The sequence below is a fragment of the Heliangelus exortis genome, chromosome 22 (genome assembly GCF_036169615.1).
Source record: "Heliangelus exortis chromosome 22, bHelExo1.hap1, whole genome shotgun sequence".
Lineage (NCBI taxonomy): Eukaryota > Metazoa > Chordata > Aves > Apodiformes > Trochilidae > Heliangelus > Heliangelus exortis.
In genome coordinates this window covers 2,667,489-2,694,883 of record NC_092443.1, presented here as the reverse complement: position 1 = coordinate 2,694,883, position 27,395 = coordinate 2,667,489, and the positions used below count along the sequence as shown (strand labels likewise).

Genomic DNA, 27,395 nt, shown 5'->3' with positions numbered 1-27,395 from the left:
ACCCTGAGCTGTGACCAGGGGTGGCTGCTGGGACCATAACTCATCTTAAAATCCTTCCCTCCTGGGCTGTGCCCCTTTCTCCTCAAATAAATGGGTGTTTTGAGCAGGAGAATCCACCCTGACTTCTGCCAGGAGGAAAATGCTGGGGATCAGGAAAGAGGGAGGGTGGGTGTCAGTCCTTGTGGGACAGCCCCAAATCCACCCCGGGATGGGCAGAGACAGGAATGGGGCAGGGACAGCCTGACAGGACAGGCAGAGGATGGAACAGGCAGAGGATGAGGTACAGGCAGAGGATGGGGGTACAGGCAGAGGATGGAACAGGCAGAGGATGAGGTACAGGCAGGGGATGGGGGTACAGGTAGAGGATGGGGTACAAGCAGAGGATGGGGGTACAGGCAGAGGATGGGGTACAAGCAGAGGATGGGGGTACATTCAGGGGATTGCACAGGCAGAGGATGGGCTACAGGCAGGGGATGAGGTACAGGCAGGGGATGGGGGTACAGGCAGGGGATGAGGTACAGGCAGGGGATGGGGGTACAGGCAGAGGATGAGTGTACAGGTGGAGGATGGGGTACAGGCAGAGGATGGGGGTACAGGCAGGGGATGGGGGTACATTCAGGGGATGGGGTACAGGCAGAGGATGGGGGTTCATTCAGGGGATGGGGTACAGGCAGAGGATGGGGTACAGGCAGAGGATGGGGGTACAGGCAGGGGATGGGGGTACATTCAGGGGATGGGGTACAGGCAGAGGATGGGGGTTCATTCAGGGGATGGGGTACAGGCAGAGGATGGCACAGGCAGGGGTCTCGCTGGCTGCTGCCCCTCGCCCCAGGTTTCCCGGTGCCGGGGCGGGAGGTGACACCTCAGGTGACACCCGAGGGGACACCCGGACCCTCCCCCCCCTCCACCGCTTTTCCCGCCCTCGGCACGTGAGCGCCGGTGACGCGCAGCGGGAGCACAGCCCCCCCCCCCCCCCCCCTTCCCATCCACTCCTCCCCTTTTCCCCCTTCTCCGCCCTTTTTTTCCCCCCCCTCCTTTCCCATTTCCGCCGGAAGCGGGGGGCTCCTTCCCTTTCCGGGTGCGGGTCCCCGGGCGGAGCGGCGGGACGGGACGGGCCGGGCCGGCGCGGCGGCTGCGGGCGCGGTGCGCGGGCCATGGCGGAGCTGGCGCAGGGGCAGAGCCCGGCGCCCGTAGGGATCAAAGCCGAAGGCTTCGTGGACGCTCTGCACCGGGTCCGGCAGGTGAGGCCCGGGCTGGCGGGGCCGGGGGCGGGAAGGAGGAGGAGGAGGAGGCCGCGGGGCGCCGCTAGGCCGCGGGGCTGAGGCGGAGCCGCCGGGTGGGGCAGAGCCGCGGCCCCGCTGCCCCTCGGCCGGGAGGAGGGAACCGGAGGCTCCTCTGAGGACCAACGCGCCCACCCCGGTGTTGGGAGAGGAGCAGGAGGGGGTGCGGGGGGTGTGACAGGCCGGGGAGGGCTCGGTGACAGAGCCCTCCGGGACAAACGCTGCGGTGCGGGGAAGGAGAGGCCTTGCGGGAGCTCTGCGCTGCCCAGGGCTGTCTGGTGGTTTGTAGGGGGTAGGGGGGAGCTTAATGTTTGATTTTTTTTTTTTAACGAGTGTTAATAGCGCATTAGGCTGGTCAGGAGAAACTCTGGTGGAGTGGGAGGTTTGCATTCTCTCCTGGGAGGGAAGGGTGAAGTGCTTCCCAAAGGAATTTCTAAGCTTCCATGGGGCTAAAATGGAAACTTTCAGTGAGAGCATCCAGCCCTGCAGCCATCAACCCCCCCCCAGCCTCCAGTACAGCCTGTTCCAGGTGTTTGTGTGCTCCTCTCTTTGTGGAAGGTGGCTCCAGGAACATGAAGCTGCTGCTCACAGCACAGGTTCTGTGCTTGCTCATCCTCACATCTGGTGTTCCCTGCCTGCTCCAGGTGTTGGTGCCATCTCCCAACACGTGGCATTTGCCTCTTCTTTAGGAACTGCACCTTAATGAGCTGTTAAACAGCCAAACACCTGGACCTCAGCCCAGCTGGCACAGTGAGACCCTGACTTTATTCTTTCTGATGTTACAGGCCGGGTGGGAAATGTTTCCTTCTGATGCCCAGCCTTGCTTTTCTCATTTCACTGAGAAACCTCTGAAGAAACTGAGCTGGATCCTCAGGCCTTTCAAGCAATCACTCTCATGGAACTGAAGTGGCTCAGGGTTCACTTGTGAGTCAGGACAGCACCAGGTCTGCATTCTGTGTGCTCTGCAGTGACCCATCTTGCACCTTCCCAGAGAAACCAGGAGCTGCTCTGCTCCATGGTTGTTGATTTCTTCCTCAGTGGGCAGGTTACATGTTGGCTGCTTCCCAGAGTGTGAGGCCATGTGTCCCTTTTTTTTTTTTTCAGTGACTAACAGTGGTCTTGGTGGTGTGGGATGCCTGAAAGCTTTTGCAGGGCTCTCCACCTGATGCAGTGAAATTGAGAGGTGTTGCAGCTGTGTTTCCCTTGGTTTGGTCTTTTCCTGAAGGCTTCTCATTGCAAAAACTTCTTGTGTGTATATCTGATGATATTATTGGCCATTAGCAGCTGAATAAAAAGAATTATTTGCTGGTAAGTTGCAGCTTGGTGAAATTTGTTTAGTGAGTTGAAAGTGCTGTGGTGCAGTGCTCACCTGAGCAGTGGCAGCTTAACATGTGCCAGGAGGGATGCCCTGGGGAGAATTAAGGGAAAAAACAGCATTAACTGCAGACTGCTCTGGGTCTGTGTTGTGTGGGTGCTGGTGTTGTGTTTGGGGGGTGAATCCATGAGGCCCTCAGCCCACACATGAAGGAGTTGAAGTGTTAAATGATTCTGTAACCTCCCTGTGCTCGCTCCAGTTTGGGTGTTGAGTTGCTTAAACTGGAGGGAACGAGTTACTGTGAGCTTACAACTTGAGTCAGGCTGAACTGGAAGATTTCAAACCTTCCAGTAGCTGAAAGGGGGCTACAGGAAAGCTGGGAGAGGGCTTTTGACACAGGTGTGTAATGAGAGGACAAGGGAAATGGTTTCAGACTTGAATTGGGGAGATTTTGGTTAGATATTAGGAAGAAATTCTTTAATGTGAGGGTGGTGACAGACTGGAACAGGCTGCCCAAGGAAACTGTGGATTCCCCATCCCTGGAAGTGCTCAAGGCCAGGTTGGATGGGACCTTGATCATCCTGGTCTGGTGGGAGGTGTCCCTGCCCATGCAGGGGGGTTGGAACTGAATAATTTTAAGGTCCCAACCCAAACCATTCCATGATTCTATGAAATCTTCCAAGCTGCCAACTTCAGGTCAGGCAGTGCAGCAGAACAACTTTCCTGCTCTCTTTTCCTGCTGGAAACAAATGCCTTTGGAATTGTGCACTCTGCTTGTGTCCCTGGGAGCCCAGTGCCCTAAGTTTTTGTGCAGTGAGTTGCCTGTTGAATGTGATACTTATTTTTTTTTCCATTACTATTTGTGGGCTGAAAGGAATTACTGGGAAGTGCTAGAATATTTCCCCCCCTGCAGAAATGCTTGGTTTAAAGTAGTTTTTCAGCAGCTCTGTAAGGCAGCAGGGGATCTTCTCCTGCACAGTTCAGCAGGGCCACATTGTCACAAGTGGTGACTTGTTCCCAAATGTGGATGCAGCTGATCTTCACTGCTCAGTGGTCAAGGTGTCCACATCCCAGCCAGGCAGTCTGGAACATCCTGGTGGAGAAGCAGGGGAGATGTCCAGGCAGGTAATCCCAAAACTTCTCTGGAGGTGATGGCAGAGCTGTCACAGCCTGTGTTTAGTGCTGGATTTGATTGGATTGTGCTGGTTTGGTACATAGATGTCAGCTTTTGTTCTGCTGCAGCCTTTAATGAATATTAGTTTTTATTTAAAGTGGAGAGGGAGCAGAGGAATGACATTCAGTCCTAGTTCTTGCTTTGGGGGTTGGTGTGGCAGCTCTGGCTTGACATTTCAACTCAGTTTAATCTTGCACTGAAGCCTGGCAATCAAATTCACTCATTTCAGCTCTCATGAAAGCACTGGAGCTGGGCTGTGCTTAGCTGTTCGTAACTGAGTAATTCAGAACAGGGGAGGCTTTCCTCATCAGTCCCAGTAACTGCATTCCTCAAAGTCACTGGGATGTGAGATGACATAAGAGTAAGAAATCTGGAATAACTTGGAAATAAATTATTTGTACGTTGCTCTCAGTGGCTGTGCTGGACTTGCTTGGTGCTTTTTTTTTTTTTTTTTTTTTTTTTTGTGGACTCTTAAATATTTGGGATGTATCAAAGATTCCTTTCTCAAGGGAATGCTGGGGCTTTGGGATGGTCTGTTCTGCATCTTCTGCACCATGCCTCAAGTGAGTGGATTAGCTTATGGATCATAGGTGGTGAGTGATCTCCCTGGCAGGGTGGTTTTTCTTCTGGGGCATTTTGCAGTGGGGGGAGGGTGAGAAAGAGAGGATGTTTGCTCCCCTTTTGAGTAAATGGATCAAAAAAATGAGCAGAGCTGCCCCTGCTTTGGAGGAGAATGGATTTCCCTCAGAGTGGCCTTGTTTTGTTTTATTGAACAAGGGGCTTGCTTGGTTCTTACCCTCTCCTGTCCTCCTCTGCAGTCTCATTTCCACTACAACACGTGTTCTCTGTGCTGTGCTGCTCCTCTGAATCCAAATTTCTGGGAATGCTGTGAAGAGGAAAGGCTGTGGCTTGGTAAGCCCCTAATGTGCCACCTTAGGTCCCTTCTGCTTGATGAGTGGGAGGAGAAGCAGAAGCTCTAGAGCTGTCTGAAGGATCAGATGACAGCACCTTGTTGTTTTACCTCCTGCTAATGCCTGGAATTGGTGGGGTTTGTCAGTTGCTGGTTTTTTGCAGGACAGAATGGAAATATTCTTCCCAGAAGTTCTGTCCTTTCTCTTGAAAGCTGAATTGTGGTGTTTGAGTCCCACTGGACCCAGCCAAGAAGCTTCATATGTGAAAGTTTTTTGGTATCACACCACATTAAAGGGTGTTAAAGGTCATGGAGGACAGAAGTGTGAACTATAGAAAAACACATATGCCTCACACAACTTTGTGGGGTATTTTCTTCATTTTTCTTGGCTTTACTGTTGCATTTTGTAGCTCAGCTTTGTGCTGTGTCCTTTAAAGTGTTTGCTGGAGAGCTTTATTTTAAGGAAATTGATGAAGAAAGAGTTCTGTGGTAGTGATGCTTTTTTCCAGTGTATTTCAGAGCTTAGTAAAATGTGTTTGTTCAGAGGAAAAAAAAATGAAGACTGACACATAATGGGACAAAAGCAGTGGCTGGCAGTGCATTACTCAAGGTCATCTAGTCAGATAAGGGCTGGGTCAGCTTGCTTTTGCTGTGTTCTAACTTTTGTGCTTATCTCCCTGCTGAACCTGTAGTAAAAAGCAAGGGTCCCATTTTAAGTTGAACATCAAGGAATAAAAACTTGTGTCAGCTGCTCCATTGAATTTAAAAGTCCAAGTCTTAATTTTGCAAGGGTATTTTTTCCAGCTCTTGGGAAGTGGCAAGTTGTCTGTGTGTAATCTGGTGACAGCTGGGAGGCTGTAGAGATAAGGGTGGGAGATGAAATAAAGGAGAAAGAAAAGAAGAAAGAAAAAAAATAATAAAGAAAGGCAAATATCCCAAAATATGGTAATGTAAATATTGCTTTGAGTCTCTTATTTTGCCCTTTACTTGGAGGGTTCTGTGCCAGGGTGGTAACTGTGTGCTGAGCACAGTTCTGAGAGCTGACAGCCTTGGTTGTGCTTCATGCCACCTTCCTTTTCCAGACCAGCTTCTGTTCCCTCCACAGACTTTTTTCTTTCACTTGAGCATGTGGTGTATGATTTTAGCTCCAAACTGTCAGCTAGCAGGTTCCATAACTTAAAATACATTTTTCAGGTAAATAACAGAGCAGTCATATATGGCACACAGCAACTCTTCCAAAACATTCCAGGTTATGTTATACCTGACACTCTTCCTTTTGGCATGTTTGTAAGTTATTATCTGAAAGCTGTTCATAGGTGGCTATGAAATAAAATTTCAATTTATTTTTCAGCATTGAAGTAGTCAAGAAACTTCTGTGCCCTTCATACCTTCATTAAAATCCTCTGCATCCCAAATATAAGGGGAATGAGTGTGGGTAAAGGGCTGGAACCATGGATGCAGGACAGTTTTCTACAAAAAAATCCCAGTGCATCACCTGGTGCTCTCTCTGATCTGTGGTAAATAAGGGGTAGTCTGGTAATGCTTCCAGAGTCAGATTTCCATGGGCTTAGTAGTTTTGGAGATGTTCTATCTGGGGTGCTCATCATCAAGTCTCACTACATGATCCCTGTGCTGGTCCCTCAGGAAAACTTTAGCTCCTGGCATTTCTGACACAGCAAAGTTCTTGACTTTCTAAAAGTAGACAGGACAGAGTGGATTGTGAGAAGAAGGTGGTGTAAACTTGGAGCCCTTTTCATGCAAGTCATCAAAGATAATGTTTTCTGTTCTCTTTCTAAAAGCAGTGCCCTCAGTTTTTTAAGATTATTTCAAATAGCTTTTTTTTTTTTTTTTAATTACCTTGTGGTTCTGAGTCTTGGGCAGTTTATTCCATGGTAGCAGCTGAGAGTTTCAAGACCCAGAATTACTGTAGATGTCTTGCTGTAAAGTGAAACTCAAATTTTAGAAACACCTTTAGTTCCATTTGTCTTTTTCCTTCATCTTCATTTAAAACAGATCTCTGTAAATTTCTCTTTTCTCTATTCCTAGTGCTTCTTCTCTGGTGAAATCCCAGTTATAAGAGAGAGAGATCAGGCTCCTCATAAAGACCCTATTCAATGAGTTTCTTTTTGCTGGAAAAGGAAGCTGGAGAATGCAACATGCTTTGATTTTGCTCTTTAACTATTTTGTTCTGCACTTGCTTCTTACAGCAAAGTATTTCATGTGGGCAGGGGCTGCTGGGAGACTGCAGCCTCCCTCTCCCTGCTGGGGGCTTTAACTTGGGAATAGCACCAAAGGGATGCACCTGGACATCTCTAGAGTGAGCTTGGAGAGCAGATGGAAGAGCTGTTGTCTGTCAGCATAGAGATGTCTTCCAAATGCCACTAGAAATGAGCTTAACTTGTGCTTTTATTGGGTGATGTTTAGGTGTCTGTCTCACACAGTTAATTGGCTTCCCTTGGTCCTCTTCCTGTGGTACCTGGCTGCCTCCTCTTTCCTGTAAATACCCTCCTTGCATCCTGGTTTGCCCCTTACCCCTCTGTAAGGGATGGAAGCAGTGACACAAGTAGAGTTAGCTAATTCTTAGCTAATAATTTGCCCACTGGCTTAATTCTTCCTCCAGCAAACACAAGGTGAGCCAGGCTCTTTGACAGGGAGCTCCCAAACCTGTCCTTGTGCTGAGTATTTCCATGTCCTTCTCCTTCTACTCCCCCACTGATGTCTGAGCTTGCTTTTCCTTATGCAGGGCCACAGGAGGAAGGTTGTGTCCTTCTGCACAGCTATGGGGGTGGCAGCTTCTCCAGCAAAAAGCTGGTGAGCTAATTTGAACTCTTTTCTTGGCAAGTTTTAGCTTGTCAGCTGTCCACTGAGTGAACAAACCTGAATAAAATCATCCAGTGAGTAAATACCTGCTGATGATGAGGAAGAGGAACTGGGTGAATGTGGTCTTAGTTAAACAAATATTAAGAGCAAGTAGAAAATTGTTTACTTTCCAAATGAACCACTGCTGTCTTGGAACTGTTCTAAAGGCACCTATATAGGAATTGCTCAGAGAAGACTGGACTGGAGTCAATGCCTTACTGGAAGAAAGTGTTTAGCTGGTGGTGGCTGAAACTTCAGGTGTGCTAATCATGCCTTTATCCCCTGTTTTTACAGATTGCTGCTAAAATTGGAGATATTCCTCACTTGAATAACTCTACAACACTTGTGGACCCATCAGTCTACGGTTATGGAGTGCAGAAAAGGCCCCTGGATGATGGAGGTAAGCTGGCTGGGGTCAGTCCATCTTGTGGGTGAAGCTCCTGAAATTCACCTATGGAGGCAGCTGTCTGCTTTAGGGACAGAAAGCAGAAGCATCTTCCTATGTATAGAATTTTTAGACAAGATTCCCCATGCTGATGAGTCCTCTCTGGCCAGCACAGGGCTCTGAGGCTGCAGCTAAGGAATTAATTACTCTGTTGACTGTGATTGTAACTGTAATGTGTAGTTGTTGCATGAGGTGTATCTTAAAATAAGTTGTAGTTTCTTATCTTTGGTAAGAATAACAAAAATGTTAGAAGAGCTGCTTTCTTTTTTACAAATCTAATAATGTGCACTGTTCCAAGAAGTGTTTATTCTGTATTATCTGCTGCTATATAGATGCAAAGAGCTCAGCTTTTCCTGTGGGTGGTTATTAAAAAAAAAAATGTGGCTATGTCTTCCTTTTCCTCTTTCCTCTGGTATTTTTATTGACACAGGTAGCCCTGCAGGGTTAATTGTCTCCCCCACAGACAGTTCACAGGAATACTGAGGAGATGAGGAAAAAAGCTGCCTAACACTACATTTTGAAAATAATTTTTTCCCTCTGATACAAAGGCTGAAAATACTGCAAGCCTGCTTCTCATTCTGCAAAAAACATGTTGGGTCACATGGAGAAGTTTCTTTCTTGGGTGGCCTCTGGCTTGTTAACATTACTGCTTTCTGAACACATGCCACAATCTGCTTTATTCTCTGCTGTTGGCTCCATGGGAGCAAGAGGTTGCTGCTGGTTTGGTGTTTTAGGAAAGGAGGGGTTGGTCTGGGTGAGCCCCTGTGTCTGGGAGGAGGCAGGAGCTGGCATCACTGGTCTGTGATGGTTTTTGTGGGGAGGTGCTCAGCTGTCAAGCAGCCTCTTCAGCACTGCTGAGCAGCTTTGAGTTGTGTCTGGATGGGATAGATAAGTGGCTGTGTGTGGAAAAGCCTCAAAGCTCACTTTGGAGCCAGCCATTTGGGGTATTAGTGCTACCTGTTTCTTGCATTGATTCATCAGATTGAGCTGAGAAACCTCACCTCTTGACAGAATGTTTTTGTTTTTTGTTTTTTTTTTTGTTTTTTTAGGGACTTTTAGCACCTGAAATGCTCATAGCACTTAATGACAGAGCAAGTTGGACTTTGTACTTAAACTTTTACTGGTGAGCCCTGTTTCTTGCTGAGCCTTGTTTGTGTTGACACAGACCTTGTCAATACAGTTGCAGTCTGGGCTAGAAATGGACATTATACAACTGGTCTCATGTGTTGTGATAACTGCAGGTGTCATTCCTGGGAGAACCTTCCAGCAGCTCTGCTCCTGACTCTTGTACAGATCTTGCTCTGACACTAAAGCCCTGCTGGTAGTTTGCTCACCCCAGGTGCTTGTTCAGACTGAGCCTTGTTTCTGACTTTTTTTTAAAGTAGCCCCAAGTGCTCTATTTGCCCTGGGGTTCTCCCAGTGAAACTGCAGATATTCTGACTTTGTCCAGCTCACTTCCTAAAAACCTGACCTGTGAGATCTTAGAGGAGAAGAGAAATGATGGAAATAATACTTTAAAGAGCTGGAATTTCCCAAAGAAGCAGCTGTCAGGGCAGGAGTGAGGTTTGTGTTGTGTCTTTCAGCTTTGGCCATCTTGGGGTTTATTTCTGATTTTATTTTTTATTTATTTTATTTCAGCTCCATACCCAGGGCTGGAGCCTGGCAAAGGAGCTCCTGGAGCAGCAGGTGCTTCTTGCACTCTGGTTTTTTTTGTGGTTTGATCCATACCTCAGTCAGTTTTGCTGCCACTGGAAGTCTGCAATGCAGATTCACCTGTAGGCATCTGGAAGAGGGCTGTTGCTTTTTATAAGACACTTGAATTAGGGAAGCTCTTGGGTGATACTTGAGTTCTCTGTGAACAAGAGGTGTCAGGATTGCATGCCCACATTTTTTTCTCCATTTTCTGCTTGGCTGTGAAAGACAGTTTGGAGATGTCACTGTCAATAAGCAATTATTTGTATTGTCAAACGTCCTCTGGAGGTTTTATAGTGTGGGGGTTTGGATACATTCTGCTGCTCTGGGTATCTTGGAAACAAATCTGGTGGTAAATGTTATGATTGTTTACTTCTGTATGCTGCCTGTTCACAGCTGGGTGCAGTTTTCACTGCTTCCTTACCCCTGTGTAGCTGTTAGAAAATGACTTGTGTTCTGATAATTCTGAATAAAATAGGTTCAGAGGAAGTATTTAAGGTGACAAGAAAACTGTCTGTCTCTCAGGAAAATCTAATTCTGCCTGTCCATTTCTGTAACCAGCTGCTGGCATGGCTGATTGATGTCAGCTTTGGAAGTGGGCTGAAGACAGGGTGACAATGTGTGGTCAAAACAAATTCAGCTGCTTTTAAAAGCATTTCCAGGAAGAATAGATTTGTCATAATATTGGAAACCAGATTGTGTGAGTGCCTTTTGCACTTCCCTTAACATAACCTTCCTCTGAAATGAAGAGCTGCTAGGGCTGGTGACCTGGTCTATTGGTATTAGATGGAGTTGGAGATTGATTATTTCTTTTTCCCTGCCTTCTTTATTTCCCTTTTCTGGAAACAACTTGAAAGTAATCCTGCAAATAGCTATAGTGCAGGGGAGAGATCAGGTTTGTTTGTACTGCTCACAGCAAGTCCTACTCAGCATTTATATGGCCACTTGCCCCAGCTAATGTTTCTCAGCAAAGGTGAGCACTACAGATAGGTTCAGCCCCCAGCTGCAGAGCCCTGGTGGCATTTCTGGAAAAACAAAAATGAGAGAGACCTTGGGGAATCCTCCCACCTCTCTTCACCCTGTGCCTTTCCTGTGGTTGATATTAAGTTGTCCAGTTTTGGGATTGCAAAGCTTGACTGTAGTAGAGCCCCAGGGGCTTAAACACAACAGGGCCCTTTTGTAGAGAAGACTTCATTCTTGTGCTCCAAAATACTTTCAGTGAAAATACTGATGGCAGAAGAAAAATCTTATCCCTGTCTTACTGCTGTTGATAGTTGGCAGTGATGCTCCTTGACACATCTGCAGCAGGATCAGTACCAGGGCAAAAAATCCAAATCTCTCAGCAAAATCTTCAGTGTTATAGACAAAGGGCCAATGTTTTTCAAAATTGCAATTTTACAGATCACTGTTTTTTAAGTAAGGCAGTTTAAGGGATGGGGAAAAAAGCCTATAAAGATTTGTAGTGAAAAAAATTTTGGAAATTATTAATTTTTTAACATATTGACCATTAATTAAAGAAAAACCTAGCAATATTTAATGATAAAGAATTAGGGGCTTTCTAAAATTTATGTTGATCCCTTTTTCATTCAAAAGTATGAAATGGAACCCTGTTCCAGTGCTCTCCAGGAGATGTGTCACTCAGATTTTATCCTAGCCATAAAGATATCCTTGACAGGATTGTATATTCCCATCATGCACATTAATTTAGTGGGAGGCAGTGCTCTGTTTTATGGAATGGAAAAAAAAAAATCTCCATTTGTTTTTGAGTGTCTGTTAGGTAGAATTCAGTTAAGGTGAAGCCTAAAGCAGAGTGAAGAGTTATCAACCAGCTGGTGCTGTTAACAGGAAATTGTGCTGATTTTATTCATCATTTTGCTGTGTTTTCAGTGAAATGATTGCAGCTACAGCTAAGTTGTACTCAGTACATATAAAAGGGGGAAATGTCTATGTAGTTTGTGAGTGAAGAGAAAGGTGGTGAACAGAACATCACCTTCCAGTGCTGCCTTAAGCATGATCTGCCCCAGCCCTGTCTCTCTTGTTAGTGTTCTAACTTTTCCAAGTTAGAAAAAAATCTTTCCAAGCCAAGTGGACATCTTGGTGAAGGAATGGACCTTTAGGTTGTTGGGAGTGAAGCCACTTGGTTTCTTTTCTGTCCAAAAACTGACTTCAAGTGAATCACTACCAGTTCTCTCCACCTGTTTTCTATCTCAGCTCTTGGAGAGGCTGTGAAATGTGAAAGGAATGACCTTGCACATAAGTTACTGTGGCTTCATTTTTTTTTTTTTTAACTAATTTGTACAATAAATATTCAGCAAATGTGGCATCTGCCTGTAATGGTGAATGGTTTACTGTGTTTGTGTCGTACTTGGAACGGGTTGGAGACTTTCTGTTCCGTAGACCTAGAGCATTATTTCCCTAACTGATTTAATGTCGAGTTTTTCCCTTAGGAAGTTGTCTTTCTCAAGTGTAGGATTGTGTTACAAAATGAAGGCTCTTCTGTTCCTTGTGTGAACTTCAGGAGTTGATTATAGGATGTGTGTCTGGCTCATAATTTGTGGGCAGCGGCTGCGGTGGAGCAGGCTGCTAAGAGAGCTGTTCTGGGGAATTGAAATGTGAAGTGGATATTTAAATACAGCCTTGTCAGGTTAAGACCACTCATTCTGGCATCTTGGGATAATGGGCAGCCTGGGCCCTGGCAAGGGCAATCCCACTCTACAGCAAGAGGCAGCAGACCTGCTGCTTGGAGTGAAAATAGTTGGGAGGACGATCCGGGGTAAGATGGCAAGAGTCTGAATTTGGTTGGTTGTATTTGCTCAGCTCTGCTGCAGTAGTTTATCAGCTAGAGCAAATATTCCCCATTACATCACCCACCTTTGTCAGCTCCAGTATTGATAGTTACCAAATTAGAGCTTTTCATATTCAGGGTGAGAATATGCAAAGACAAATCCCATGGAGTCAATAACGCAGCAGTCGTCTTATTGCTGAGCTGGGGAGAGTAATAAAATACACATGCTGTCAATATTTTGGTCCTGAACTATTTTGAAGGTATTGACATGCAGCAGAAACACAGTATTGACTCTCTTTGTCTATTTTTTATTTGAGAAAAGTGACTGGCCACAAACTTTATGCATTTTTCTACTGAATTTAAGAGGGTGTGGGATGCATCCGCTTCCTAACTCTGCCAGCTGATTGCCAATTTATTTCAGGTCAAAGAATGTGCAGGTTGCTGCAAGGTAGTTTGAAACAGCATCTTTATTATCCCAGCTCACATGTTGGTCGATTTCATTTGTTTGGCTACATGTGCCCTCCAGGCATGCAATATAATCTTACAACTGGTTGTTAGGACCAAATGGTCTGGTTTTTAGCTGGTTTGCTGCAGGCAAAATCCAGTAGGCAGCCCAGCAGGGTGTGTGTTCCCACTTTGCATGAGTTGGTCTAATGATATTTTTTTTTTTTTTTTTTTTTCCCCATTAACATTTGGAAGAAGGATCTCATTTATTGGGGTTGTGGGGGGGAGAAATCAGTGTGGAGGTTGTCAGGGAGGAGATAACTGCTAATCAGAAATGGACCACCAGCAAACAGCACAGATATGTCTGGAATGTGTGTATTTAGTAAAAATGAGGTGTCTGGGTTGTGGTGTTTTGTTGTTGTTGTTGGGGGGTTTTTTGGGTGTCACCAGGTTACTTAACAGACCTATTCCTTTAACAGGTCTCCGTGTAAGTGGGCTCCATGGAGCACAGATAAGAGACACAGAGAGAAGTATGTGTCTTTAAATGCTTTTTGCCTGGAATAAATCTTGAGTCTGCTCAGCTTTTATTTTTGCTTTTTAATACATACCAGTCTGCTTGAAATTTCTCTTCTCCTTCCACCCCTCCATTTTTTATTTATTTTTTTGTGGGTTTTGGTGTTTTGTTTTGTTTTTTTTTTTACTACTTTGTGTTTAATTTGGGAAAGGGGGGGAGGTTAGTTGCAGGGATTTGGATTTGGGCAGGCAGGATTTTCTCCCATGACTCTCAGCATGGGGAGACACAGATCAATTCCCTATCCTGTGTTCAGCTGGACACTGGGTTGTGGTGTGTGTTGATCAAGAAATCCCCTCCTGTTTTGTACCACATAATGCATTCATTTCAGCCACTGAACCTAAATTACTGTTTTGCTTTTCTTTCTTTTTTGATGAAATGGTAAGAACTCTTTTTCAGTAGGGATGAAGTTAGTTTATCCGTGCTAATGCTTTGATTTTTTTCCCTTTTTTCTCTCTTTGCCACAGTAGGTAACCAGTTAGGGGCCCTGGTACATCAAAGGTAAGCAGTGGGTTATGTTTTATTATTTATTGATCAATTCTAATTGTTTATTGATCCACCATCTGTAGTAGTGTTAGGAAGTCAGAGGTTGAGAATGTGGAGAAGCTGTCAGCTTAGGTTTTCTCCAGGCTGGGATTTCTGCTAAGGCTGTTTGGTGTGATGAAAAAAAGAGTTGATGTGAAACTTGGATTTGGGTTCTGAAAACCTGCAGGACCAGGCTGCAGAGAAAATAAATTCTCTCCTTTCCCTTCCCCTGTGCTGGGCAGAAAGATAGAAAAAAACAAAAAAAAAAAAAGCAAAAATCCCCAAACTTCTGGCATTTTGATAGAAGTTGAAAATATTAAGTGGATAGGTTGATTATTTTTTAAATATTTTATTTTATTTTTGGTTTGTTGGTATAATATGACTTGAGATGACTCCTTTGTCAGAAGTGGCTTTGGGAGTCCAAAGCAAGTGGCTGTGCAGCATGTCTTAGCACCTAACACAAAAGTAGAATTACCAAGTTTTCTCAGATTGTGATTTTGAGGAATTGATGGTCTTATTTGAGTAGGGAGGGGGAGAGCATTTCTAGATCTGGATTCACTTTTGGGCTGGTAGTAGTTCATTTCCAGCATAACCAATTTGTTGTTGAGGGCCTCAGCAGAAAGCACAAGGAACACAGGTAAAAACTGCAAAACCTTCAATTTCTAATGTTAGGTTAAAGCTCATGTTCAGGAAGGGCAGCACAGAGAAGGGTGGGCTTCCAAATTGTTCATTATAATGACTGTTTGGGTTTTTGTTGTGTTTTTTTGTTGTTTTTTTTTTTTTTAAGGGCTGTAATCACAGAAGAGTTCAAAGTGCCTGATAAAATGGTTGGATTTAGTAAGTACCTTGGATGCTTTTGATATGTTTCTTGATGTGTTTTCTGTCCAGGAATGGTGTTTATTCTGACATGCTCACAAGTTTCTGTGCTTACTAGCTTTGGATAACCCTTGCCTCCTGCTGTCTTCATGAAGACCAAATAATCTGTGTTTAAAATCCAGGTGTAAACTGCATGGAAAATCTTGGTGTCTCAGTACTAAGAACAAGACAAGACTTGTTGTACAAGTTACTGAGGGTTTTAGAGATTCTCTTCTTGATTCCCAAGTCAGAAGTGAATTTATTTCCCTTCACTGAAACATCTTGCTTCCTCTGAGTATGCAAAACTGAGAGCTGAGGGAGGAAAGCAACATTTAAATGTTAGAGTAAGAACTGACTCAAGGCAAGTTAAACAGAATTGTAAATCTCTTGTGCATTTGCTGCAGGGAAACACAACCAGCATGCATTGCTCAAATGAGAATTTTTCCAAGATTTGCATTCCTGATACTGTTCTCTTTCCAGCTTGATCCTAATTTCTCTCTTCTTCCTGTTGGTCATTACTCTTCCTTTCAATGGCACCTCCTGCTGATCTGTTATTTCAGTGATTGCATATCTTCTTCTGCTAGATCTCTGTTTAGCTCTTCCAATTTGATGTATGGAGAGCAAAAAGGAAAATAACAGGCCAGAATAATCACCCCTTAGCACATGAAGTTGTGTTTGGCATCTAAAGATGTTTTAAAACTGCCCCACAAATTCCTGCAAAGGAAAAACCACTTCTCCTGGACCTTTCCATTTATCAGTACCAGGTGTAGGGCAATGTTGGAGGGATGGCTCTGGGAGGGAGGAACTTGCATCCCCTGCTGGTGCATCATCTCTTTATTGAATCTCATCCTGGTTCAGGGGGAGATGGGTGCAGGAGGGTGGCAAACATGCAGCTGAGAGCTGCTTCTGTGGGAGCATCTTGAGGCAGGCATACCTGTTAGACCTGGCTGGTTTGCTCCTGCTGCAGTCTGGGAAGGATATGAGGTGAGCTGAACCTCATGAGGCCTTCATCTGTCTGTCTGATTGTGAAACAACAGTGTGCCAGCTCCTGGAGTTAAGGGAGCTGGGTGTTAGTTTTTATTCAGGGTTGATAGAGCACCTGAATATGTAGAGGTTCTGAGTGCAGAGCAACCAAACAGCATGTCCGTGGACAAGAGGCAGTAAAATATGAATTATAAAGAAAAAAAAGCAAATATCTTTGCCTCTTTTAGTACACCAAATAAGTAGAGTATTGGTTCAGGCTGAGCAAGATCTATTTAAATTACTTTCCAGCAGCACTCAAACCAGTGCCTTATTTCTTGCAGACAGTGTATTTCCATTCCAGGGCAAGACAGGCTGTTTTGATCTGTTTTTCTAAGCAACAAGAATAACTTTGAGCAGTCATTTAATGTTGGGGTTTTTTTTCTACTGTGGTAAATTTGATCATGCTGTGGATGCCTCTTCTGCAATCTTGGAGTCAAACTGTTCCTTTATAGATAGCAGCAGCCGAGTAAAAAGGGGGAAGGTGCTCTGCAGTTGCTTGGAAAAATGGTGTGTTCTGATGCTTGTTCAACTCATTTCAGTAATCGGCAGGGGAGGAGAACAGATCTCAAGGATTCAGGCAGAGTCTGGCTGCAAAATTCAAATTGCTCCAGGTAAGAGCCTCTTTGGATGGCAGTTTTGATGCTGAAGGATCTCGGGTCCATTCGATCAGGTGCTGCTGGCACGTTGTCACCACTGGCCACTGGTAGAGGTGACACTAACATGCATGGGAGAGCTGCTGTGACCTCCTGCCTAGCATAGAAAACTGGTTTGTCAGGTGGTTTGGGGAGTGAAACAATTAAGGGACTGTCTTCAACTAACAGGTGGGTACAGTGCAGTTGGACAAGTCATTTTGTACTTAGACCTGAAATTGAGTTTTCTCCTGGTGGTACCACTTTGCTCAGCTCTGTGGTTTGTCTCTGATTAGTCTGCTCCAATCCCTGGTAAAAGACATTTCAGAAGGGCAGCAGCACTTTTTTGTACAGCTCACCTTGCACTGAAAAGTGGGACCATCTGTTTGTTCTGTGCTAGTGCTTATTTGCTTTGGGGAAGATTGTACTGTAATGCTGGACAGGAAACTTGATGGATGTAGTCTGAGTTCTTACTCCTCCCTTTCACTGGGGGGGGGGGGGGGAAAGGCTTTCAAAGAATGCAGACATCCAGCAAATCTTTTAAAATATGTTGACCCTGAATGTCTTTGAATTCATTAACGTGCTTAGGCCGGTGGGGGGATGGTGCTTTTATTAATGCTTGATAATTCCTTAAAAATATGCCATTTATTTAAAATTCCATGTATTGAGAGTTTCCTTCTTGTTTCTTTGTAGACAGTGGTGGGATGCCTGAGAGACCCTGCGTACTCACTGGGACTCCAGAGAGCATTGAGTGAGTTCTGATTTCATTTCTCTCCTTTCTCCTTCTCTCTCTTCTCCCTAATGCTGTGCTCTGTCAGTGGTGCTACTTGGTTAGCCACACCAGCAAATGTTGGCCTAGAGAAACTTGAGGGAGCATAGAACCCCTTGGTCTGATGCTTTAAACCGTGCACCTCAAAGGCTTTTTTCCAGTTGCAGTTTGAACCCTCTGCAGAAATTTCCTTGGAATTCCCCTCCGCAGGGCAAGGTTGCTCTTAGGGCACCTAGGATGCAGTTTTCTAACTGCAGCTTTCCAGGATACTGAGCTAAGCTGTTGAAGGGCACCTCTCTTTCCCCCTTTGCTTCCCTAATCCTATTGAGATGAGCATCCTTCCAGTTGAAGAAGGGCTGCATGAGGCCTCCAAAGCCTGGTGGTGCCACTCCAGAATAATCTGGAGGTGTTGGTGTTGTTGCAGAGCAGCATGAAGCCTAAGGGTGTGCTTGCCTCTGCATTGCTGCCAACAAGAAGCAAAGGACTGAACCAAAATCTTGAATTCTGATCCCTGCATGGTACAGACACGTGGGCAGCCAGCAGGGATTTCTACTCTTTAGATCTATAGAAACTTTAGGGACAGTGTTTCCTCCCTCCCCCTTCCCAGGAGCTGAGTTTGAGACTCTCACAAACCAGTTGAGGACCTCCTGCTGGAACTGGATCCAGGATCCTCAGGCTTACAGGAACACACTTAACATATGGAGCTGCTCTTTCTCTCCCCAGCCTTTGGGTAGGTGGGTTTTTTAAAATCCATCTGGAAATCTTTGAGTTGCATTTGATAGTGAAAATACATGGGCACAAAGACTCTCTCTAAAGAGAAGACACTCATCATTCTTCCATTCCTAAGAGATCTAAGGGTACTTAAATCTCCTTATTCTACCATAATGCTGCAAGCAGTGAGCCAGAATAAATATAATTGGCAAGCTCACATGATAGGGCAGGCAATGTATTCTTGCTCCTATTGAAGTGCTTTTTCCCATTTAGCAAAAGGTGTTTCAGAACAAGAGCAAAATATTAAAAAGCTGGGATGCCTGATGAGATGCAGTTGGGGGAGAATGGGGGAGAGGTCTAGCTGAGACTTCATGGTTCTGAAATAAGCAGTTGAATGTAGTCATGTCCAAGGCTGTCTTTAAGTAAAATATATATAAACAGAAAAAGGAAAAGTGAAAATACTCATTTTGTTGAAGCAGAACAAGGTGCTGAGGACATGGACTCAGGCAAATTTATTTACTGTTGTGCTGAAATTCTTGTCTAGTTGGTTATTTGAACTACTTTTTCAGGCTACATGTAAAAAAAGAAAATGAAGTATGGAAACCACACTGGGTGTCAGGCTTCTTTGTGAAGTGTTTTGTGTGAGGCTTCTTTCCATTAGTTATATTCAGTGGCAAACTTGGAGTTAGTTTCCAGATGACCCCTTCTCATCTGAAATACATTGCATAATAACTGTTAAAGGTTCTGTATTGTCACTAGAAGAACTCTATGCAAAAGATAGATTAGTAAAACCTCTCAAGTCTTCCAGAATATTTGAAGTGGACATCCAAAAATTCCACTTTTGTGAGGAAAGTCAAGAGAAAGCAGTGCTCTGCTCTGTGTGCAGCCTCTGATCACCACCCCCTGAGCTGTCTTGGGTGCATGTCTGGTTGTGAGGGATGGCTTTGTACTGTTTCTTAATCTCCAGAGAGAAGACAGTCCTCCTTGGGTGCCTAATATGGCTTGGTATGAAGTGGAGAGAGGGAAAGATGCTGCTTTAGGCTAAATAGGGAACTGGTGCCTTTTTTCTCCCTACTTTGAAAAGGTTTAGGGGAGAAGGGCAGGACAGATGTGTTGGTACTAGGAGTCTTCAAGATGTCAGGAAGCCTTGTCAGCTCCCTCTGATGTGCTAAGGATTTGAGAGAAGGTGTCTTCAATCTCCCAAATGCTTCTTTGTGTCTGTCTCTTCTCACCAGGAGTAGAAGAACCCAGTCTTTCACTGGTTGCTGCTGCAGTATCCTTGCCTCACTTCGTGGTGTAACTTCAGCACCTACTGCTTGGGGCAGAGGCTGTGTTAGAACAGTTCTGGTGCTGCTGGTAAGAGCAGGCAGAGAAGAGCAAGGCAGTTGCCTGTGGCTGAGCAGAGCATGGTTAACCCATGTACTGTGTTAGTATCAGAGTAGTGTGTGTGTGTGTGTGTGTGTGTGTGTTTTGTCTTGACTCAAGGAGAGCAGAGCTTGAATTTTTTTGCTAGATATTGTATATCTCTGTATTAAAGTTTAGAACACAGAGCATCTTCATGCAAAATGAGCACCCCAAAGTGTTCTCTTGAACTTCAGAAGAGGTCAGAGCATGCTGCTGCTCTTCCTTCTCTCTTCCCCTTTCAAAAAAATCAGGCTGCTTACAAGTAAACACGACAGGGGGAGATATACATCAGAGTTTTGGGGTTGTTTTTTTTTTTTTTTTAAAAAAAAGAAAAAGCAAGCAAACATCGTGCTAACTCTGGTTCCCTTCATCTCTTCACTTCTTCTCCTCTCCCCGATCGCTTCCCATTCTGCCGGTTCCTGCTCTCTGGGTGACGTGGGAGCATTGTTGTCTAATGGTTCTTTCCCTCGATTCTTTTCCCAAGACAAGCAAAACGGCTTCTGGGGCAGATTGTAGATCGCTGTCGGAACGGACCTGGGTTTCACAACGATGTTGATGGCAACAGTACCATCCAGGAGATTTTGATCCCGGCATCCAAAGTGGGTCTTGTCATCGGCAAAGGAGGTGAAACAATAAAGCAGTTGCAGGTGCGCAAGATGCATTCCCTTCAGGGCTCTCTCTCTTCCCTACTGCAGCTTCTCTAGCTCAACAGGAGTGTGTGCTGAAATGGAGAGCCTAAAATGCTCTTCAACTTCCACAGCAGGGATTGTTCTTCTGCCTTCGGGGAGCTGGACTCAAATCCGATCTCGTGTTAAAAGAGGAACCGGTTCGGCCCCAGCTACACCTGTAGTGAGGTTGAGCAGAACTTTGGGGGGGGAAAAAAAAATAAAATAATAAATCCTTGTGTGCTTTAGATAACGTTTGGTTATCTAAATGTTTGGTGCTGTAGTGAGGTTGAGCAGAACTTTGGGGAAAAAAAAAATAAAATAATAAATCCTTGTGTGCTTTAGATAACGTTTGGTTATCTAAATGTTTGGTGCTGTTTAGGAGGGGACCCTTAGAGCCAGGAGAAGACTATCTCTAGTCTGCTGCTGCAGGAGTTTTTAGTGCCAGCCATGTTGTAGAGTGGTGTGGTGCTTTTTTTGTGGCTGCTCTGTGGTAAAGCTGGGGTGTCTCTTCCATTTTTTTCCTCATCCTGATCCTTTCTAATTAAAAGTGTTGTGTCATGGATGAATCTGTGTTCCTCGACATTCTTTGTTTCTCCATCTGGCACGAGAGTTTTTTGAAGAATGGAGGGTTTCGGAAAAGCACCTAGGACAAAAATGCAGCTTTTTGAGTGCCCTGATTAAGCCTCTGTCATCCAATCGTTTTAGGGGTGGTCATTGCATAATTACTATATTCAGTCAGCTGCAGATTTTGGAAAGGGATGAAAAATCAGTGGTTGAGGAAGAGGAGTTGTCTTTTTTGCAAAGGCTTCAGCTCTTTGAGAACTTCGTGAGGAGCACACTTTCTGGCAGTCTTTACACTCTAGGATTATTACTGAATTTTTGCTGTAACTACCTGTGAAGAGCTAAAGTAGCCTTCCTAAAGCTGCTGATTTGACCTGCATAATGTTTAGTGACCGAAATATAGGCCCTGGTTTTAGGGGCTCTGCTTAGCAAAGTGCTCTGTGCTTTTTCTTCAGGAGCGAACAGGGGTGAAAATGATTATGATCCAGGATGGTCCATTGCCCACTGGAGCAGATAAACCTCTCCGTATTACTGGAGATGCATTTAAAGTACAGGTATGTAACAAAAGTAAGCAGTTGCCTAGAGAACTGAGGAGAAATTTAAAACTTCAGCATATTTCTGAGCTTCTAATGGGGTTGAAGCCGACTGGAAATGTGATGATCCTTGCTGGGTTTGTTCTGAATGGTTGAAGTTTGAGTTGAGGAAGTTAAAATGCCAGACTAGCAAGTGTTGGCTTGTTTACAGCATAATGGAGGAGCTCTCACTTCATGGAGGTACTGGATGTGGGTAGGAGAAGAGCTGAGGAGGAGGGTTTGGAGAAAAGGAGCTTTGAAATGCTTTCCAGTCTGTGAAGCAAAAATCCAAGCTGCATCTTACTTCAGCAAATGGGTTCTTAGTGGCTATCTTAGCCACTCACTTAAGAAAGTTTTGTGGAAGGTTCTTTATCTCAGACAGCCAACTGACGCAGGTAATTAAAAAATAAATATCCCATGACAACTCCTGAAACCAAGGGGTTTGCTTAATTTCAGTACCTCAGTCTCCTTGTGTCAGGGTGCTACAGATGGGTCCCTACCTGCGGTTCAAAGCAAAAACCCATGAACAGCCAGAGACTGGAAGATTGCAGCATGATGGGAGTGCTTGAATTCAAGAATTAAAGTTGAGCTGTGGCATGTTCCATTTCTCAGCAAGTGCTTTTCATGCCTTGCTAAGTACTTAAGTCTAGCTTAGCATTCCTGTCTCTAATAAAAATGGTTCTGTGTTCACAGGATCTCCCTACTCAAAAATTGCTGCAGCAATGTTGCTCAGGAGTAGTATGTTTGGGTTTTATTCTTCAAATCTCTTTTTTGCAAGTGGGTTTTTAGATTTAAATATGGGGTGCTTTTATTTCTCAGAATTCTTTATACTCACTGTGGACGCAGAGATATGCAAAGAGGAGTTTAAAGGCAGTCTTCCTACTTTTAACTGAATCATACTTTTAAGTGCTGCTGCTTCCCAGGTGGCTTCTCCTGTCTTGCAAGATTTGCTGTTGTCACATCTCCCGTGGCATAAACCATGCCAAGCAATTGTGGAACCTGTGTAGGCTGGAAGATCTCTGAGGCACTTAGAAAAGCTGAGCATGCACAGAAAGCATTTAAGCAGCTCGATGAATCCTTGGGTTTGGTGGGATTCTCTGGATGCTGCACCAGTGTTTTTTAACTCTCTAAAATTCCTGTGATATCTCTCTGTTGCCCTTATTTCTGTCTTGGCATCTCTGCAATGTCTGGAGTCATTTCCTTCTGTAAAAAATACCACGGGGGGGCACGGAAAATACGTAAAAATGTGAAAGGAGTCAGATTCACCAGTGTCCCTCAAACTTGGAAACAGAATCCAAATGGTGAAAGCTTGACTGGTAATATATAGAAACAAAGGCTTTGGTTTTGATACGTAGGCTCCTTTTCAATGGTGGCTGCTGTTGGCTTATTTCCAAGGTACACTTCTACTATCTGGGCTACGTGCACGCTCATGAATGGCCTTGAGGGCTGCAAATAGGTAGGAAATACTCATTTCTCTCAGAAATTGTCTTGGTGCAGTGCTTCAGATTTGGGCTTAACTTTTCTGAGTGTCCATAAGCTCACTCCTGCCCACCTGCATTGGTGGTTACCTGCTCTCCAGCTCTTCATGGACATGCTCTCTGCTGTGCAACCACAGATTCCACCTTACTCTACTGGTTTAGTCATGCCTAGTAGGAAAGGGCTTTCCTTTAATTTAAAAACCAACCTACAGCAACAAAATTTAGAAATCAGGTATTTTAAAAGTTAAGGGGCCTTTCTAAAGATGGAAGGGAGCAATGGCACACAAGAAACTGCCACCTTGCACACTTGGCAGGTTTTGTCAGACGTGGAAGATGCCATCCAGAACGGATCTCCGATGACTTTGGCGAAAGAAATTCTAAATCAGAAATGCTGTGGAGGTGGAGCTCTCTTTTTGCCTGACTGTCAGCCACCATTGAGGCCCAAACTCCAAGATGGCAAGCAGGAGCCTTTTAAGCTAACTGTAACTTCTTTCCCCATGTAGCAAGCAAGGGAAATGGTACTGGAGATCATCCGAGAGAAAGATCAGGCAGACTTCCGAGGCGTACGCAATGATTTCAGTTCTAGAATGGGAGGAGGCAGCATAGAGGTATGTTTTCTTCACAAGTACTCTGCTAACCTCCCTGGGGGATGGGTAGTGGGTGGAAGTCATCATATATAACCTGTAAGCTTCTTTTTAAATGCATCGTGTTGTGCTGCAGAGAAGGAGGAGTTCTCCTGGACTCCCAGCTGGCACTTTCCTAATTGTGCTGCATTCTTGTAGCACAGAGTTGATTTAGTGGGGAAGGAATTTGTGGCCACGTGTTTGGTTTTGGTTTTTTTGTTTTTTTTTTTTTTAAAGGGATATGGTTCTGTAGGCTGGAGCTGCTCAACATGGCCTGTCCTCATAGCTAAGAGCACCTCCTTGTAAAATCAGAGGAATTCAGTCTAGTTCTCTGAGCTTTCATACTGCTTTGCCTTTCCCATCAGGTCTCTGTGCCCAGGTTTGCTGTTGGAATTGTGATAGGAAGAAATGGAGAAATGATCAAAAAGATTCAGAATGATGCTGGAGTTAGGATTCAATTTAAACCAGGTTTGTGTGAGGATGGAGAGCTGCTACTTTCTGCTCAGAGTTCCAGTTTGGGATTGCTGAAGTGAATCTGCTCTGAGGTCACAGCAGCTGGGCTTTCCTAATGTAAAGGTGCATTGTGTCTCTTTCTGCAACCTGTTTAAGTATGATGTGCTGCTTCCTTGCCAACTTTGTTTTTCAGAGAGTAAGATTATATATGCCTCATTTGCCAACATTAGATGTCACAACAGTCATGTCTTGAATGGTAATTACATGGATAAGAAATAACAGTAACAAAAAAACCATTTATTTCCTGTTAAAGAATTCTCCTTCAGGACATTAAAGCCTTTGGGGATCAGGAGTTGATTAATTCTAAGTAACTTTCTCTGGGTCCTTGGCTGTCTGATCACCTATCAAAGCTGCCTTTGTCCTCTTAAAATTACATCAGTCTCTTTCATGGCTCTTTGGCATTTGACAGTGTTGCCTTTTGAATGTTGTTTCTTCTACAACGTGGTTTGGGTTTTGTCTTCCTTCAGTCCATAGAAGAGGGGCTGAAGATGAAGAGGTAGCTCTTGTGGTGTTATGAGAAAATGCTGCTGGCAGTGATGGTGCTGGAAGGAAGCTTTTGTTGGCTGTTGGGTGGATGTTTTCTCCTTTTAATTTCCTCTTTGCCACCTCTCTTCACAGATGATGGGATTAGTTCTGAACGAGTGGCACAGGTCATGGGGCTTCCTGATAGGTGTCAACATGCAGCACACATCATCAGTGAGCTCATTCTGACAGCACAGGTGAGTTCTGGAGGCTTTTGGGAGGAAAGTGATTTTCTGGGAATGTGGTCTGCATAAAAGCAGCTGGCTGGCTGGATGCTGCCACCTGAAGAACAACAGCATTAAATTTTCCCTCTGGTAGGCCATTCATGCTGCTGCCCAGGACAGAACTGCTGGCTTTGTGTTTTTCTAATTTGTGCTTTTTTGTTGGGAAATGGTGACCTGATGGAATGGAGTCCAGCAGGACTGTGAGAAAGTGCCTGGAGGCTCAACACTCAGGCAGCAGAGCATTAGCAGTGCTTAGTGCTGCCTCCTCTTCAGCCTCCAGTCCTCTGATCTGGTGGCTGTGGGAGGCAGGGGAAGGCAATGAGTGCTCACAGATGTGGTCACTGCACTCAAAGACACCAACATAATAAGTAGTACAAAGATGGGTGAAGTAGTAGGGCAGACTCATGAAGGAGCTTGTATATTCCCTTTTATTATTGGATTATGAGAAAAGATGTTAGACCACTCCAGACAAGGTACCTGAGCATGATTTCTCCATTGAGTAGGCCATGATATCTCTTCATGCCCAGAAATCTGGTTTGAATGCTTGATGTCAGAATTTTTAAAATAATCTTCTTAAATTTCAAGGTCTCTGACTGCCCATGGCTTTTGCTTTTGGAGAAATCAGTTTCCCAAAATAGTTACGTCCTCTAAGTGTTTTTGAGCTTGAAAGCTTCCTTTGGAAGTTTTGGAAAATGTGCATTTCAGCTGAGTAATTCCAGCAGGTCTTTAAAGAATGACACTTGAAAGGGTTTGGAAGAAACTTTTGTGTGTGTCAGTGCCAAGATCTGTTGGTTGCTCTAAGGAAAAGTCCTTATCACAGACTGAAAGTCCTTTAGTAGTTGATGCTTGTTTATAGGTTTATTTCAGCAGATATAAAGGCATGCATTTAAAAACTATAAATATCTTCCTGAGTCAGGATGTTAACCATAACCTACATTACTTGGCATTTCTTTAAAGTGCTTCAAAATCTTGAATGTGAAACTGAAGTCCAAGAATATCTTAATTCGGTGCCATCGATTACGATGCAGTTTACCTTACCTTGCTTTATTTGATTTTTAACATGCAAGGGGCCAGCAAAAAAACCCATTGATGCCAATTCTTTTGCCTTCCAAGGAAAGAGATGGCTTTGGAAGTTTGGCTGTCACCAGAGGAAGAGGTCGTGGCCGTGGGGACTGGAGTGTTGGAACCCCTGGGGGCATGCAGGAGATAACCTACACCGTGCCAGCTGACAAGTGTGGTCTTGTTATAGGCAAAGGTGGGTCTGCTGTCTCTAAATGCTCAAGCTTGAAATCTTTCTCTCTCAGGATGGTTGTGTTCTTGCTGCCTGACAGTGAGGCTTTGGAGTTTTCTGTAATTGCAGGTATTTAGTGGCTGGTGAATGCAGCATAGGAATAAGCTGTAAGCGTTTGTGGTTGTTTCTTTGTGGTGCTCTCACTCATAATTGTACTCTCCAGGCCCTTGTTCACAATATGTAAGAGAGGCTCTTCATGCAGAGCTGTCAAGTAAGCTTGTTATAACAAGCAGCTGGCTGAGAAAAGGCAGGTTCATTTGTGGATTCTTTTTATAGAGAATTCATTCTAAGGACAGTTTATCAGGGACAAGCAGAGCAGTCATTTCATCGGGTTGGATTTCTGTGAGTGCCATGTGATAAAATGGAAGGGCTCTGAATGTGGTAATAACAGAAGCTGCTTCCAGCTATGAAAGTGAAGTGTCTGTTGAATCCAGTGAAGCAGCAGGGTTTCTACCTGAGTTTGTGTCACAGCACAGGCTGTGCACCTCATCTTGCTCAGGTGTTCCCTGCCAGAGAGGCCCCGTGACTGCCTTGAATCCCTCCATGTGAAAGAGATGGACAAAGGGGTCACCTGGTGTTGCTCTCAAGAACCAGTACAACTCCAGGAGAGTTCTGAAAGCAGAGCATCAGCAGCAGTCTCAGTTTGACATAGAACATAAGCTGCACAGCAGGTACTGGCAGCACTTGGAGCCAGGAATAGAAGAGCTCAGTCTCTCCCAATAGTTGCCATCCTTCTGAGTTAATACTGACATATCAAAGGAGTTGGATTTAATTTATCTATCTGATTATTTCAGAAAGAGTGACATGTGCCTTAACTAGTATTTAAGTAATCACAGTTGGCTTTTAGTCTCAGCAGAGGTGAGGTGAATAGAGCAGGAGCAGAGGAGCTGCAGCAGACTCGAGGGCATTGTGCCATGGTTCAGTGGCATTGAGTTTCCTGCCATCCTGCCAGGCAGCACTGAGCTCATGGTGACACATGTGCCCTGCAGCACAACCCTGCTGCACCTCACTTCTTCCCTTCCACATCTCTGGCCCCTGCAGCACCCTGAGCTCCTGCTTTGTTGGATGGCAAGAAACACAGGTATGGACACTGGAAAGTCTGCTGTGTATCTGCAATCGTTTTCAGCTGCTGTTCTTTGCCATAAACCTGTTCACAAACCTGAAAACTTTTTCCAAGATGAAAAAAACACCTGCTCCTCCCCATCATGCAGAAATTGCAGAGTGATTGTACTTGATCTCACTGAAAAGTCCAGTTGGGAAAAAAAATAAAAATAAAAATGAAGCAAAGCAAATTTTAAGCCCGCAAGTGAGAGTTCTATGTATGGAAAAATCAAATTACAGTGAAAGTTTATTGCTGTATCCATTAGTCAGCCTTAATAAAGGATCAGAAAAGGTCACTTGTTGTTCAGCAGTGCACTGAAGTGGAGCATTTGTGACTGCAGAGCTCTGTGTGCTGAAAAGATAAATGCAGGTAGCAGAGTTGGATGTCCTAGCAGTCAAGTGCAAAGCCTGGCACAGGCTCTGTGGGGGTGAGGGGGAGCCTTTTACCTTT

The 27,395-nt window shown here is 44.7% G+C and overlaps 1 protein-coding gene across 4 annotated transcripts in view; it reads left to right on the top strand.

The window, feature by feature from the left end:
- The first annotated feature begins 1,054 nt into the window (after nt 1-1,054).
- FUBP3 (far upstream element binding protein 3) overlaps nt 1,055-27,395 on the top strand; it is a 37,917-nt gene continuing 11,576 nt past the window's right edge. Inside the window, exons 1-13 of one of the 4 annotated variants that reach the window (XM_071766664.1) lie at nt 1,055-1,241; nt 7,833-7,938; nt 13,384-13,434; nt 13,946-13,976; nt 14,788-14,837; nt 16,418-16,489; nt 17,201-17,258; nt 19,876-20,038; nt 21,076-21,174; nt 23,174-23,278; nt 23,659-23,761; nt 24,425-24,525; nt 25,666-25,807. In XM_071766664.1, the coding sequence (XP_071622765.1) occupies nt 1,155-1,241; nt 7,833-7,938; nt 13,384-13,434; nt 13,946-13,976; nt 14,788-14,837; nt 16,418-16,489; nt 17,201-17,258; nt 19,876-20,038; nt 21,076-21,174; nt 23,174-23,278; nt 23,659-23,761; nt 24,425-24,525; nt 25,666-25,807 (1,168 nt within the window). In that variant the 5' untranslated portion in view covers nt 1,055-1,154. Of the gene's footprint in view, nt 1,242-7,832; nt 7,939-13,383; nt 13,435-13,942; nt 13,977-14,787; nt 14,838-16,417; nt 16,490-17,200; nt 17,259-19,875; nt 20,039-21,075; nt 21,175-23,173; nt 23,279-23,658; nt 23,762-24,424; nt 24,526-25,665; nt 25,808-27,395 lie in introns of all 4 variants that reach the window. The other 3 variants (XM_071766663.1, XM_071766666.1, XM_071766665.1) reach the window with 3 other exon arrangements.